Genomic DNA, 16,205 nt, shown 5'->3' on the forward strand with positions numbered 1-16,205 from the left:
GTAGGCGATATAAATAATCATTCTTTAAAAGAACCAAACCGTTAATTTCGCGAAATGGACGCGGGATCCTGTCCGTGAAGGGGAGGCGGGAGGCATCTTCAAGTAGAGAGTGGAAATTTATCGTCCGCTGGAAGCTCCGAGACCTGAAAGAGCCAGCCAACGGGTCAAATCATGGACATGGGGAAGAATGCGTTGAATTTGAGTGTGAATGGGAAGAGTTGACGTCCTATCATTTCCCATCGATTTGTGTACGCAAGAACTACAAGACAAAAAGGCACGCCCCATCTCTAAATTGTTCTACGCCTCCCCTTGCGCGTGCTATTGCCGTCTTCATCGGGGCTCACATAGATTCTACATTCGAGGGTGTGAAAACATCTATAAGGTATTAATAGCCCGTTGACCGTCCTACGTGGCGGTCCAGTCATCATGGCACACCGTCGCGTCGGTGGTCTTCGGCGAAAATTGAGCCGGAAGGCCTACATTAGAACTTAGTGAAAAGGTCGATGACTAAATTGACACAATTGAAAAGTTGACTACTACCCCTCCAATGTAAGTTCACGGTTGTAATGTATAATCTCGATTGATAGTGCATTTGGAAATATTTCGGTCTATACATTATTTCAGCCTTCGGGTTGGGTTGGAGTGGAGTCAGCGGTGATCGTGAATCGAACATCATTGATGGTGGTGGGGACGGAGGTTTCTTGGCTAGGGACATAGAGAGATTAGAGATTAGATAATAGGCTTTGGCATTTCGTAGAAATAGCTATCACTCCCAACATGTTTATAATGAAACAGCCATTCATTTATTTGGTTCAAAAAATTGATCATGAGTAGTTACTCTTTTAACATTAAACTTCCATTTGTTTCATGAAAAATTAACAATATGAAAAAAAGAAATTAAAAATAATCGCTTCTATCGCTTGAAGTCAATGAAAATTCTTTCTATTTTCGACAATAGTTTATGATCAAACATTTTGGTGAACAATTATACTTTTTTTTCGTTCGTTTTTTTTGTAAGCGATATAAGCGATAATTTTGAGGAAAATATTCTTAAAATCGTTCATTTTTTGCGAAATAAATGGAACATAAGAATAGCCCCTTTTAAGTCTAGGAATAGATATTCCTGTGCAACCAGGAAGCTTCGATTTTATATGCTAGAAATGTCCTTCGTGTGTAATAATTGATCACATTTAAAACAAATTATGATTATCGAAAACATGATTTATTTTTATTATATTCATACTCATTGTTTTGCGTTCGTTTAAATAATTATTTATTTGTGAAATAACATACTATAAATTACAATAATGACATAGAGAGTGGGCCAGGGAGGGGGCCCTATTGATTATAATAATTTCTCAATCAACGAGTGTTTTACGCAATACATGCTGTAATTGTGTGTAAATCTACAATTGAAATTGTATCATCCCTGTCGCATCAGTCAGGAAAACATTTCCCTTTATGATACTTTATTACTACTTGGCACAAATAAGATTCTAGATAATTTAAAGTTTCAAACTGCCTTTACTAAAAGGTGATTAGCTTGATTCTCGGCAGCATAAGATTACTTTCTCATGTTGAGACAACATCAGAGGAATTCATGCAATTTATGTTGTGACGAGGTCCTTCAACTCCTGGTTCCACTAGCCCAACTTTAAACCTCTGACTAGTTTTCCTCCCACAACTTATAAATTTTGGATGGAAACTGTGTAACATACGATCGGGTTATCCTATATCGATTCATGAGTGTGAGAAAAAACATCATCCTTTGAGCTCGCTTTTGAGATGAGAGAGGTCCTAGACCACCCGGCACATACATAAGCCAATGCTCACCTCTTTATTTTCTCCCACCACCCATCTTGCTGCGCCACATCAAATTTATCAGAGAACCCTCTCATCGAATGGTCTTAGATTTTGACCCAAAAAAAAAAAAAAACAAACGGTCTTAGATTCCATCACTGTGCAGGACCAATTCGACCTGGAGATTGTTCACATCTCAAAGTTCACGCTCAAACGTAGGCCCCACTCTCTGCGTATCGCGAGAGAAATAAAGCAGATATGTATAAAATCTAGAAGAAACGTCAACTCTATGAAGATTTTGGCTTCCAAGAGTTGTCGCCATCGATGGTAAACGAAAATATCGAACCTTGTCTCTTCAGGAAATGCCCAGAAGTGAATTATTGTGCTTCCTGGAAGATGCGCAAAAACATAGACATGTAACATCAAAAGTTGCACGAAAGCGTACAGACGAACCAACCCTTCTATTGTATGTCATAGGTTCGTATAGCATCGCAACAAGCGACCGAACCTTTAGCTATGTAAACCGATCAGCTACGTGAAACGGGACTAATGACGGTGACGAAACGACGAGGCCGGTGTCTGTATTTGATGTAGCAGACTCCTAATGATGGCCGCTTGATCACTGTCTCTGTCGGTTGAAGCCAGAAGCTGCGAGAGTTGGTCGCTCAGATCATCCACTTCTCTTTGCAAGCTTCTGATGCAGTTGCAGGTCTCTTGCAACAGGTTTGATGCTGATACCTGTCGAACAAGAACAGGATACTATGAATCTTAACCCTAATAAGGGAAGTATAAGGAACTGTGTCACGACAAAGTCCTGTCATGAAGACAACACTTAACCAACGTCGTGTGCCTCGCATGCATGCGCACGCGCTCACGTAGCGAAATGCGCGTGGGCATCTAAAACTCGAAGTTAGAGCAAAATTAGCAATGAGAATATCTTAAGCCTTTGATAGCTTAACGTGTATGGCTCGTTGCATGGATTAGCATCCCTTTTGTTAAAGAGAACTCACATAAGAAATTATCCTAAATAAATCCTAATTATCTTTAACACCTTCGGCCGGATGGTAAGTCATAAAACTGAAGTGACAGTATGTAGGAGAAGAGAATGTATTAAGAGTGAATATACGCCATATCGGAATTAGACAAATGCAAAAATCCTCACTAAATTACATTACCCGATGTGTGATAATGTAACGGTGCATAATCTACTTGCAGTAACCTGTCCAGATGAATTTACTGAATATGCTGTAAAAGTTTAAGAAGAATTACCATTTTACTTAGTAAGCGAACTTCAAAAAGCTTTAGGCTACATATTTAGCATTATACATGTATACTCCGTGCACATACCTCAAGCTCAATTCGAAGGCTATGCATGGACCAAAAGGAAGAAAACGGAAAGATTGTGCGAGTGCGCGCAAAATATTATCCATCCGCCAAAGCTAATGAAGGTGGTGCGTGATTGTCCGAGTACGCGAATATTATCCTTTCGCATTTCTTAACGCGTGATTTTCCGAGACAATAATTTTACTGGATATCGGTACCTTATCAGAACGGTTGGCGCGGAGCTGAGGATTGAGTTGTCGTAACTTGGACAAGAGGTCGGATATCTGTTCGTCGCTGATCTTGGCTATACTCGATGGCCTCGGCAGCGAAGAACTCGATGCTCTCCTGGTGGACATTGTATACGACAGTCGAAGCGAAGATGAGAAGCGGCTTTGTGAAGAAAAAGAAAGGAAGGGACAGACACTAGTAATTAAGGAGCAAACGCAGGAAGTAGAAGCTTCGAGCAAAAGGAGAACAATGGAGAAACAGCGAGAGAGGGAGGGAGGAAGGGAGGGAGGGAGACAGTAGTGAAGGAGGTTTTGGGGTTGTAAGAAGGCTAGTGTGTATAAGAAGCAGCTAGATCTAAGGTTCTTTATATAGGAGTTTTCTCTTGTTTTGTAATGAATATTTTAATCACACCCAGGGGGGAGAAAACGACTCGTAGCTAGATATTAACCTCTTGTTTGAAAATTGGACACTTTGTGCTTTGTTTTATATTATAAATTGCATAGTAAGGTGTAGAGGAAAGCACATGGATGGAACTAACTGTTGAGATGCATATGTGAGCTGTCCTGCATCAGAGATTAATGTGGTGTTGGGCAGTTGATATATCTTAGTTAGTCAGGTGGATCCAACTGGATATGCTTTCGGGCTCGGACTTGGGTTTCCTTTTAACAATTTTCCTTAGCTGAAAGTATCGGATTTCTATTGCGCGCTCCTAACATTAACGAACGGTCCGTGCCATGATGCGTTTAGTGCTCTTTTAACAAGTTCGATGGAGTCTACTTGATAATTTCTGCAGAACGTATGATTATCGGCATCAATAATAGTCATGAATCTACTCTTCCAAACTAGGGTTTACACGGGAAATTTCGAGGAGATGCTGTGACTTGATCAGAATGGTGTTCCATGAGACGTCTTCCAGTTTCATGAAATTTTATGAGCTCTAGTAAGGTAACGGAGCAATAACTCTAGACTAGCTTCTTCACATCACAATTGCAAGTCAAATTTCACTGTCTTTTTTAGAGCCGGGGCATTGACTGATCAGGCAAATGCATGAACAATTGCGACTATTCACAAAGACAATTGCGAATATTCACAAAGACAGGTATCAAATCATCTTACAGAAGAAGAGGTAGAGAGAGAGAGAGAGAGAGAGAGAGAGAGAGACAGGAGTAATTAATGAAACGCGTGCTTCTGAAGATCTGGCAATGAACAGGGAACCTAGCAATGAGTGGTCGAACTCGCACTACGAAATGAATGTCATGTGCGAGGGAGAGACAGAGAGCCGGTGCAATTCGGCGTGTGTGATCTCTATAATTCGTTGGAAAATGTCCCATAAAAGGATTTTGACGATCACAAAACTATGGTCGTGATATTTTCTCTTGCTTTAGAAGGACCGGTGTTAATCCGAACATTAAACGATGTTATTTAAACCATGCGGAGGGTACGTTCCGATTCTGCAAGCGCTTCAACAAAATTTCACTACAAGCGATTCTACGCACTCGTTAATTTTCCGCTACTCATATCGCCGGTTCGCTTTGTGCGTAGAATAAAGTATTTTTTTTATCAGAGTTAGTTCTACGAAATTAGTTTGTGTTTTCTTGAAAAGCCTATTCATTCCCCCCCTTCTTAGTTGCTTTATTGAACCAAACAATTCTAACCGGTGCCTGGGTACGAACCACAGGCAAGTTTTGCATGCATCGATGCACGCAAATCCATTTTGTCTAAGCCATTAGATCACATAGGTCAGACATGCGGTCCACAAATTTAATGATCGAGATGAAATGAGCTCACATATTCATAGCACATACGAGAATTTTTTTTTCGCTTGAGAGAGAGAGAGAGAGAGTAGCGAAATTGGTAGAGGTTGGAGGCAAAGGATCGACGAAAGTTGCGACGATGACTGCTTGGCGGCTCTCACTCTAACATAAAGCTAGGTAAGGTTTGACACGGTTTGGGAGATGGGGGAGAATGAAAAGGGCTACTTTGATTTCTTCTTAGTACTATACTTTGAAGATGTCAATTTACCTCCTCAATCAATAACACTTTGCTCATTTCTGAAGATGAACAGCTTAATTTCTACTTCTAAGGTGGCGCACCGTTGCAGTCAAAATTGCACATGCAGAGTATAGTACATTGATTATGTAACGTCTAATCACATTTCCTCACACAGGGAGACAGGAAGTAAGAGCCCTAAGAGCTCCAAAGCTTCCATTTCCATTCATCGCTCGAGATTCTCGTAAGACGTGTGTACGCGAGGAGAAGTATCTAGAAAATGTGTTTGAATCTCCATCTTGGCCCGGCCGAGTTAGGCGGAGACAAGGCGGAGGAAAATCATGTGCCACCTCAGATGATGGAGTCTCGTGCGGGACTCTTTCTTTGAGATATTCACCAAATGCTGGCTCATGTTATCGATCTGTCATCGACTCTAACATTACTTATTGGGGTCGACGCGGCATATGTACAACTACCTTCACATGAGAAGTTAATCGAAAGGGAATCTAAGTTCAAACTCATCAACATATCTAGTTATATTCACGTCTACTCAAAAACTTAAAAACAGTGAGCTGTGAGTCAATTAAGATGTAGTTACTACTCCCACGTTGTGTCACATCCCCAATGTGGAACTTCTTTCACTTGACACCCTCGTGCATGCACCTCGAACACTCATCTTCATATTGTCCTAAAGATTAGATACTGGAAATTTGATAACTACTCTTCAAGCCTACGGTCCATTATGGAGAAGTACCAAGAAAAAAAATCGTGGTGTCAATTCATTGCTAAACATTTCAATTACATTTTCACGTTTTATTAATTGAGTTTATCCAGCAAATTTAGGCCAAAATTGTTGAAGTAGATGCTAGCCATCTTGTGCGATACGGCTGGCTCTGACGCGGATATTTTTTTTTATATATTTTTTAATTATTTTTTATTTTTTTATAATTTCTCTTCTTTTTCCTTTTTTTTTCCCTTTCTTTTTCTTCTTTCCCTTTTCATTTTGCCAATCGCCAGCCATCGGCCACAAGCCATGATCGGCATAGCCGGCTCTTGCCCGGGCCGGGACAGCCTCGACAAGCGTCACTTTGGCGGCAAGGATCGGCCTCACCGGCATTACCAACCCTCATCCAAGCAACTCTCGGCGAGGCCACCCTGGCTTGGATGAGGCTTGGCCTCACCAGATTTGGCAAGAAGAGCCCTCGTCAAAAAATAAATCGAAAAGAATAATTAAAAATTGATTGGATAGACTCAATTGGTACCATTATAAAAAAGGTTTAAGACTAAATTGGTCTAATTGGAAAGATTTATAATCGAATTAACATAAATATAATAGATTGAGGACTATTTTGACACTTTTCCCGTCGAGAGTATTCCTTTTTCTGGCTAACCGAAGATTGAAAACGACGAATTCAAGCAAAGAAATTTACAGAGATGTACCGAGTGAAAGGAAGGAAATCCATTATTGAGGCTACGTAGGTTAAGGACGCGGAGTGAGCGAGGCACGAGCACGACCCTCCCTTTGTCGTGACCCAACATGCTCTTTCAATGCCATGCACGGAGAGGACCAAGCTAGCCAAGCTATTTAGAAGACTTAGGTCTCTCTAGACCTCACGCGTCTGATCTAACGATGTCTTGGAGTGGTTTCTAATCTCCTGATTCCCTTTTTCACAAGTAACGCTGTCAGATCGCCATCAGACATGACATCAGAGCTCGGTTCCTGAGTTTAAATCACTCACACCCCCATTTTTCCGCGATTTGTTTCGTCCGTCAGCTCATGGGGAAAAGTGCCATGAAAGCTCAAAGCATATTGAACTAGTATCAATCAGTCATAAGCTTTTTAATTGAACTAATTTAGTCCTAAACTTTTTAGATTGGTACAAGTTTTATCCGTCCTGTCAATTTTGACTAGAAACCGCTAATATGGACATCGTCAATCGCCAACCGTCCTACGTCGCGTGACCAATGCTAACATAGTCGTCCTACGTGATATAACCGACGTTGGCCACGACCTTTGCCAAGAGCCAAGCCAACGAGAATCCCTGGCCATAATGAAAAAGTAAATAAATGAAAAAAAAATTCAAAATATAAAATTTATCAATGTCAATATCCATGATGCCACGTAAAATGACTTTGCTCTTAGCTTATGTGTTATCTCATTGAATGTGGAAATAAAGATATCCATGAACCCAATAAGAGTCTCTCTCTCTCTTTTCCTCTTGAATGGATGTATCGCAAATCAATTCAGAACGATCGCCTGGATAATAGAAGAAAAATAGACGGCGCACGGTTTACCCGCATTTATCCCAGAATAGGGCTACGTCCCGCAAAGAGATTTCACTATGATTTTTTATTTACAGCCGCACAACTCATTACAACGATCAGTAAAAAAGCAGTAAATATATATATATATATATATATATATATATATATGTATGTGTGTGTGTGTCTTAAACGGGCCAAAAACCTAATTTGTCCGAAACCCCTTTAATCTCTCAACAAATGGGCTAACTTAAACAAAAGCTCAAATCCGTTGAGGTTTCGGGGGCGCTGCCCCCAAACCGTCGCATCTCGTGCGTAAATGTCACATGTCATCGAATCATACTTCGGTTTCCCTAAACTCACGTGGGCATGCCTAATATGAAAAACAAAGATTTCCGAAGTATTCTCCAACTCCAATACCTCTCCCTCTCCGTCCTTGCCTTGATCAAACAAGTTCGAGCACTTGTTCGAGTTTTGTCTTAACCTAGTCGAAAAGTCAAAGCTCTCGTTCACTGGCTACGGAGCCGACGACGGAGAAACTTAAGGCTCGTGAATTGGGAACAGAGTCGTGACCAATGAGGAAGAAGATTTCAAGCGTGGCCTTGAGGAGACACCCGAATCTAAGCAAGGTCCGTCGAAAATGACCATACGATGAGATGTTATCGTCCTTTCAAACCATGTGACAGTCTTCAAGATGTCCGCCTCGAACCCGATACCGAAGTCCCGTGTGCGTCTTGTAAGATCTATCGCCGGACTAAATCCAAACCGCGATTCCATTGAATGAGGATGATCCTCATAGACTCGCTTTATGAACACCCTCGGTAAAACAATGTCCAAATAAAACTCGTGGTGGCACGTAGGGGTAAGGAAACTGAACCGAACCGATCCGGACCAGCTCGGGATTGAACTGCAGCGGGCGGGTTGGTCCGGTCCCCGAGGGGGATGGTCCGGTCCCCGATCCCAATAAATAGGACCGGTGGACTGGCGGTCCGGTTCTTGATTCCAGGTGGATGGGACCGGCCAAGACCATTCGGATCGGACCACCCATAATATATAATTATTTATATATATAGATAAATACAATTAAAAAAATAAAGCTTTTATTTATTTTCAATATTCATTTCTCGAGCCATTTCCATTGTTAGGCTATACATTCTTGACAATGTATCTCCGGAACGTTCTGCATATATGGCATGTCCTTTACCTATCAACAATGATAGGAATCGTGAAAGAATTGAGTGGCAGTTCGGTTGGAACCATGAAAGCATATCCGAGATGAATGCTAGCGAAACCACTTTACAAGAATGATTTATATCAATTTCTCTTTAAAACTCGAACAGCCCATCAATGTCATGAATGTCATCTATCCTATTTATTATGGTCTTTTTCAATGCATTGTGTGATGAATGTACACTCGCGTGTTCTTTGCAGAAAGAAATCATTCAATCGGTTCATTTAATATAGTAGTAGCAATTTTTTACCGATCATGCATTTCATTTGTTCATTTCAATGAGTAGTCTCGTATTTTGTTTTTGCACACTACTTAGATGTGGAATCTGTCTAGTGAACAACATCACTATTAGTATGTCTTCGCCACCTAGGTTTTTTCAATTCTGTCTTTTATATATTTTTATTGTGTAAGCGGTTAAACCAATGTCATTGTTAAGCCTACAATTCTGTGAAGGCACGCCTTCATTATGAAAGTGAACAAACTAGACCAACGTGTTTTTTTATTCAACTGGAGGTATAGATTGTAAATTAATATGCAATCGAAGCTTATTGTATTTCAAAGATTTCTATAAGCAAGTGGTATTAGTGGTCCCACCGAGACGAGACTAGGACCGGATCGGACCGTCTGTCCCGGTTCGGCTCGATCCTTGGTATAAAAAATTTGAGAATCGTGACTACTGGTCCGGTCCCCGATTCCATATCGGGACCGGACCGGCCCAGACCATGCACACCCCTGGCGGCATGTCGTTTTGGGCGGCGAATGACGGGTGTTTTCACCACGCCAACAACAGAAACATCGTTCGTGCACAACGGAGATTTGGTTCGTTGGGATTCCCCGGTCGAGCAATTTGAATCAGTGTAGACAAGAAGCGTCACATCGTCTCAGAATCTTTTTGGCGACAATTGACGTGTCCTGAAGTTTCTGACCAGCCGTTGGCAACGACAAACCAACGGATATAGCCCATGTGCCCGTGTGGCCAAAAATGAGAAAAGGAAAAGAAAAACACTCTACTCTACGTAGTTTTTTTCGAAGTATTCGGGGCCGTATACCTTACCTGAGGACCGTAAACGATAGGGTTTAATTGCACTGCCGATGCTCGACGCGGATGAAAAAGCATCTTATGCAACCGCGGTGTCGCGGCGGAGGGTTTTTTTGGGGCCGGTGTCTTGATCTTGTCTCGGTGTATCGTACGCTGGAATTGACAACGTGAAGGTGTACTTTGGTCCAAAAGTGAATGAACGTGTAAAGGACAATGCGTTGGGTTTGATCAGTCGGTTCTCGTCCCTGTGGATGGCGACAGCACACTCTTTGGATGCACATGGAAAGTTGGGAACACCACCACCACGAGACCGGCTAGTGTACATGTTTTGTTCTCATGTGGGTACAACCATGCGAGGTTTCGAGCGAAGCATTAATTTCTACAAGCATCCGACACCATGTGGGGTTTGGAATTTGAATTCCAATATGATAATCACCTCCGGTTGATGCCTCGCTTTGGCCACAACCTTGAAGTCCTATGGTTGTGACATGGGAGAAGTCGGCAGATCAGTCAACCTCCCAATCCAATTCACTGATGAGACACTTCCGGTTCGGGTCCCGCACACGGAACCAGGAACCAGACCGATTATTGATGGATCCCGATTTCGAGAACTGGAGAACCGCCTAGAGCCCCGGCTGGTTCGATCCGGTTCCGAGTTGGACTGGGACTGGGACCGTGCTCACACCTGCTAAGCATGTGCCCAAACCGATTAGATTCGATCGCGGCGAGAATAAGAGAGATTATGAAAACAGATGTTGCTCGTGATGCAGATCCTACGTGTGTGTTCTCGGGTCTCATGAGATTGGGGAATCAAAATGGCTGTCACAAATTCAAGATGACCATGTCGATTTCACATCAACTGCAATGGATTGTCCTCGCCTCATCGTAGATACCGACCATAAGTACAGCCATGGCCCCCTCGTGAAAAGCCTCGAAACTTGAACTGCGTACGCTACTCAACCTGCTAACTTCCACCCTAGATTTCGACCCCCCCAAAAAAAAAACTTCCACCCTAGAAAAAGTGGGTACCCCTGACATGAAAGCTTATATTTATGCATAGCCTTCTCATCGTTCAGTGTTCTTGCCAGTAATTTTTGGCCTGTTACGAGGTCGTTTGACCAACCTTGTACGCGAAATCCTCGCGCCGGTTTCCCTAACAACAGGCAGCACGTATCTCACTTGTCGTGTTCTTGAAGAGCTGACAATGGATATGCCTCTTGAAGCCCTTGCTGATTATGTGCTTCTCTGAGTAAACACAGAGCCATTGGTCATGGAGATTGAAGGCAGCATGTGATGCTGAAGCATCTTTTGCCGTAGTTTCTTGTCCTCCTGTGTTTTTTTCCTTCATTCTCTGGCAAAGTCCTCCAAGTTAGGACCTTGTCATAAAGCACCATGTGAAGACTAGAAGCAAATCTTAAAGTGCATCAACCATATTGAAGAAGGGAACAGACATGTCGGAACAACAATGGTTTGGTTTCATGATTGTCTTAGTTTTTTATTGTACATCTCCTGTATAACCCATGTTTGTTTCACTTCCCTGCCGACAAGTTCGTATCAGAGTTGCCACCACAGAGAGTTCACCCCAGATAAAGGACATGGAACATAACATACTGCGTGTGATCTGTTTCTCGTTTTAACCCCGTGTTCACCTTGCTCTTCCCAAGTAAATCCAGAAACCGAGACTTTCCATTGAAGCTTTATCGTAGATTTCTTCGAAAGAAGCGTTACAAAACAAAATACTCGAGCATTATAAAATTGCTCTGCAATGGCTGAAAAAACAGCATTAAGAAAATCCAATCAGATTCAAGCATCATTACTATAAAAATATTTGACAAATTCGGAAAACATATGGATGAATGGCTCGAGTTCCCAATTTTGGAAGTGAAAATGTATCTATGATTCCTCAATTTCTCAACTCTCGAGTAACTCCACTAGCAATGTCAGCTTAGTCAACGAGAATGTTCTCACAAAGTAACCTTCATCTTCATGCTTTTTGTTTAACTTACAGAATGAATGAAGCAGTTGACTTTTCTTTTCTAATATCTTCAATAAGTTCACTCGATACATACATAGCCAAAAGCAGTACAACGAGGATATGTCACAAGCATGGTGGCTGAATGATGAGGAAATCAGAACACTTCCTTCCAATGATCTACAAAGCATCACGGGAAGCATTTCATCCTCTGAAAAATGGAACAGGGGGTCCACATTAACGTAAAGATCAAACGAAAATGTTATGGAAGCTGCATTTAGACTTTTGTTTACCTGTCTCTCTACCTCAACAGCCGAAGCAGCCAGGCTGCGCCTCAAAGTAGAATTCTCCTCTTCACAACTCTCAGCCCTAGTATCTGAATAGCAAAGTACGTAAGGAGTACATTAGACTGGTCAACCAGAAACTGTTGAGTGTCTTCTGGTTGTAGTTATTATCAGCAAAACCAGTGAGTTTACGACATTGCTCTGAAATGCTTATTTTAACCAGATAGCCAAACTTCACTGATAAATCATTGCTGATGAAGGCAAAGATCATTTCCCTGTTCTTATATGCGAGTGCTTTTTAGGTGGTTGTGATAATGCCACGTTCCTTTTAGACATTCGAAGCACCTAAAAGCAAGTGCAATGAGCATAATAACTGGACATTGTGATTATCTTGGCATACTAAAGATAAAAAGCCTTAAAGGGAACGAGAATAGTATGATGGCATAGAGCTTGTGTGGATAGAGTTTTGCTTTTCGCTGTTCGCATAATTTATATCTTGCAGCGTATATCCTTTTGACTTTTTTAAACCCTAGATACCTTAAACTTTCACAATATACAAATGTCGACATGTATATTCACATACATTTTTTTGTTAATTTTGTTAGGAAAGAAAAAGAATATATTTTACTTAAACATAATCCCAAACAAACAAGCTGATAAACTACACATGTATCATTTTGTTCGCAGAAATATAACAAGGGCTACACACTGAAGGAGCATCAACGAATAGAATTCTAAGACCGTTCAAAGGCATACATGAGAATAGAGGTGGTAGAAGTGATGCTAACTAGATCAAATGATGAAAATTACAAATTACAACAAGCAAACCACCTTCAGTTGATATGATGGTATCATAAGCAAATATTGCCACCTAAATATTCGCTTGCACAAACACAAAACCATGTGGCTCTTTTTGCGACAAAACTCAATAGCATAGTGCTCGTCTTTCTTCCTATGCAAGGATAAGTGAAACTTAATGAAAGTGACTGACGAAAAAGCAGGGAGTCTTCATAATTAGCAAAATAAAGGGAATAGTAACAAATGTATTGCTCTTACCATAATAATACGATGATAGAATTGTGATGCGCTCAGTTGGCTGGAAAAGGAAAACAATAACAACATCAGAGACACCTTGGCAGCAACTAATATTATGGAGAGTAATTACTGTGTATCCCTAGAGGGCATCAAAATACCGGGAGAATAAACTGACAATTATATAAGGAGCTAGTAAAGAATTATAGTACCAAAAGTCATCTCTGAAATTATATTCTCTACTTTGCCAAATAAAGATAGCATTTAAATGGTGGTGCACGGGCTATCATCCCTATATGCACGTGATACTTGATAGAGGCCCAGTTCTACCACGAGACTACTGCACCTATTCTGCTAAAAAGCTGTTAAATGTCTCTAAAAACAGAATCATCATGGTGTAATACACTGTTTGCAAACAAACGCACCCCAAGAAATTATTTGGCTCTACAGTAAGATGCCTTATTGCAACTATAACAGTTAAAAAGCCTACGCAAGGGAAGGAGTGTTGAAATGGATGTGCCTAGTAATAGAATATTTTCTTTTTGCGTCCATAAGTTCCATTACATCTTCAGGACATTTCCTAGTGTCCTGTTCCAACATATTCATTGTCTGGAATATGACCTCTCAATTAGTAAATCAAAAGTTGATTAATGAATAGCAAGCAAGAAGATTAGGAAGATACCATTACAAACATCCCTTCGCGGCGAGTAGGTAGTTGCTCAAGCTTTTTCAATGTCTCGTCACCTTTGGTGACACTACCAAATATAGCATACTGAAGTTCATCCACGTCAGCATAACAGAAATGATCCCTAGTAAGTAAGGTTAACCATTTGAACTAGCATTGGCATACCTTGCCATCAAGATGTGGAGCGTCTCCAAGAAGTATTGAGAAAGAGGATTGTGCACTGTCCGGATCGTCAAATCTGCAAACAAATTAACTTGAAACAACCTTTGATACGAGTTTATCAAAATTTTTTGTGTTTTGAATACTAAACAAAAGTGATCCATAAAGGTACTGAGGGAGTTACCGCCCCAAAAATGTAGACTTTGATATGAGCTAAGAGAGGAAGTTTTCATAAGGTTTTAAGTTGAATGTAACCACCAGAAGATAACAAAAGAAGAATGTCAGAAGTTAACATTAGGAAAGTTCACGTACCAACATATGGATATGGCCAAGAGAAGAAAACTATTAAGCTCGACAGGAATTAGTCAGGATCAAAATTAAACCTATCCCAAACTTCTTGTAATTCACCCTAAGACCTAAGGTTTCAGGGGAAGAAACACTGAACTTTGATGCGATCCAGCAATTAGATTGTCCTTTGTGAGAAGACAAATCCATGTCTTTAGATATCTGAGCTCTCAATTCTCCAAGATACTAGTTAATCTAAATATCATCTCTTAGATAATTAGCTCATTTCTAAATCATTCTTGCGCAATACAGCATATCCCAAGAAAAATGACATACTCAAACAGCTCAACTTAGATGTACTCAATTGAGATGAATTTAAATGGGTAACGTTCAGCACATTGTACTTTTAAGCTTGACAAAACCTAGTCATATTTTACTCGAAGTTAAATGTATGTCCACTCACTACCCCTTTGAGGGACTTTATCAGTTTCTACAGAAACAGAACACTTAGAAGCATTGAGATGTCTCATGTCGGTGGAGTTCAACGTCCATTGGGTGATCTCAAAATCATACAGCAGCAGACTATGTTGAAACCCAGAATGCTCAGATACCAAGAACCATTATCAGTTCGCAAAAGCACGTCATCATTTAACATGTGTCTCTAGCTACTGCAGAAGAAAAACTTAATTAGAGACCTCAATTTTACTGCATTGGTACAGTATACAATTCCCCCCTGCAATAGCGAGTCATGTGCAGCACCTCATTGAAGAGCAAAGTCTGCTGTATTCCTCAAAAAGAAATATTTTCTTTACCTCCCCATGGAAAGAATGCCCCTAACATGCTTGACATCACTGAACTCCCCAACGATAGTTTTCTCGGCTTCTGTTCTCTGTTCATCATTCATGGGTGCGGATCTGCCGCCCGCAACATCAGCCACTTGGGCTACAAAACCTTTATCCACCTATTTCAATTACATTATGCTCATTAACGTCATCACTCATCAACACCGGGAACCGCATTTAAACTCAGACATCCCAACAAAAAGACAAAAGCAAGGGTCGCAGTCTTCAAGCTTCGGAGAGCATACCCGAAAGAAGTGATTGGTGTTGAAGCACCCAAGACGGACGAGCTTGAAGATGTGATCCACCGTTCTGGGAGCAACGTCTGGATAGAACCCAAATTCGATGTCCCCATAATTAGTCTACAGGCGGAAAGAACGAAAGCAATCACCATCAATTCAGAACCCAAAACTGCCGAACATCCCGCGAATCGAACGAGCAAAGAAAGTTTTTTTTTTTTTTGCAGCGAAGCCGTTCGTAGGTCGGGAACAAGAACCTGGAAAACAACACGAGCCGATCCGAGGTGGGGTTCTTGCGATCCGGCACGTGCGCAGGCAGCAATCACCAGAATGAGGCAAGCGATGGAGGATCCGCCACTCGAAGACCTCATGCTCGCCACTCGGTTTGGCGCTCTGAAACTGAAAATCCCCGCGAGTCAACGCTCAGATCACCGGGTTGCCCTGCCTGGGCCGAATTGAGCTAAGCCTCCTGCTCAACGACGCCTAAAAGGTCCCTCAAACGGGTCGGGCCGGGCGGGCTTTTAGAAAACCGGTTCGGCCCGAACATTACGGGCTCCAACTTCGGGGCCCGGTTGATTCGGAAGACGGTACCGAATCCATCGAATGAGTACTTTTCGTTGATTTCTCTCCGTCAACGTTTATATCGCTTTTCACACTTGAAAACTAGAAAATTTAATTAGTACCACTTTTAATACTCGAGAACAATTTTTTTCCCCCGAGTTTTCCATTAAAAGTTAATTTTTAGTTTTGGAAAATGCCGGGCTCGGGCTCAGGCTGGAGCTCGAGCACGGGCACGATTAGCCGGGGCCAGGCACGTGGGTCAGCACGGCTCGGTGAC

General features: G+C 41.5%; 2 protein-coding genes across 2 annotated transcripts; both read right to left on the reverse strand.

The window, feature by feature from the left end:
- Positions 1 to 1,956: 1,956 nt before the first annotated feature.
- LOC115751327 (transcription factor PRE6-like) lies at positions 1,957 to 3,667 on the reverse strand. Its single transcript, XM_030689213.2, has 2 exons — positions 3,342 to 3,667; positions 1,957 to 2,538 (listed from the first exon to the last, which is right to left on the reverse strand). Exons 1-2 carry the CDS (start codon positions 3,477 to 3,479, stop codon positions 2,347 to 2,349), a joined length of 330 nt encoding a protein of 109 aa, XP_030545073.1. The 5' UTR covers positions 3,480 to 3,667; the 3' UTR covers positions 1,957 to 2,346.
- A 7,994-nt stretch (positions 3,668 to 11,661) lies between these two features.
- On the reverse strand, positions 11,662 to 15,832 carry LOC115751323 (peptidyl-prolyl cis-trans isomerase CYP23). The gene is made up of 8 exons (XM_030689200.2): positions 15,625 to 15,832; positions 15,377 to 15,490; positions 15,102 to 15,250; positions 14,011 to 14,083; positions 13,843 to 13,932; positions 13,185 to 13,224; positions 12,138 to 12,220; positions 11,662 to 12,055 (listed from the first exon to the last, which is right to left on the reverse strand). Exons 1-8 carry the CDS (start codon positions 15,736 to 15,738, stop codon positions 12,035 to 12,037), a joined length of 684 nt encoding a protein of 227 aa, XP_030545060.1. The 5' UTR covers positions 15,739 to 15,832; the 3' UTR covers positions 11,662 to 12,034.
- Positions 15,833 to 16,205: the final 373 nt, after the last annotated feature.

This window comes from Rhodamnia argentea, chromosome 5 (genome assembly GCF_020921035.1).
Source record: "Rhodamnia argentea isolate NSW1041297 chromosome 5, ASM2092103v1, whole genome shotgun sequence".
NCBI lineage: Eukaryota > Viridiplantae > Streptophyta > Magnoliopsida > Myrtales > Myrtaceae > Rhodamnia > Rhodamnia argentea.

Bases quoted from the DNA above. Each gene is read 5' to 3' on its own strand.
- LOC115751327 (XM_030689213.2), bottom strand. From the start codon at position 3,479: ATGTCCACCAGGAGAGCATCGAGTTCTTCGCTGCCGAGGCCATCGAGT. The intron at 2,539-3,341 runs GTACCGATATCC...CTTGTTCGACAG, and splicing joins GCGCCAACCGTTCTGATAAG to GTATCAGCATCAAACCTGTT.
- LOC115751323 (XM_030689200.2), bottom strand. From the start codon at position 15,738: ATGAGGTCTTCGAGTGGCGGATCCTCCATCGCTTGCCTCATTCTGGTG. The intron at 15,251-15,376 runs GTATGCTCTCCG...TAATTGAAATAG, and splicing joins ACACCAATCACTTCTTTCGG to GTGGATAAAGGTTTTGTAGC. The intron at 14,084-15,101 runs GTAAAGAAAATA...ATTTGTTTGCAG, and splicing joins GGCATTCTTTCCATGGGGAG to ATTTGACGATCCGGACAGTG.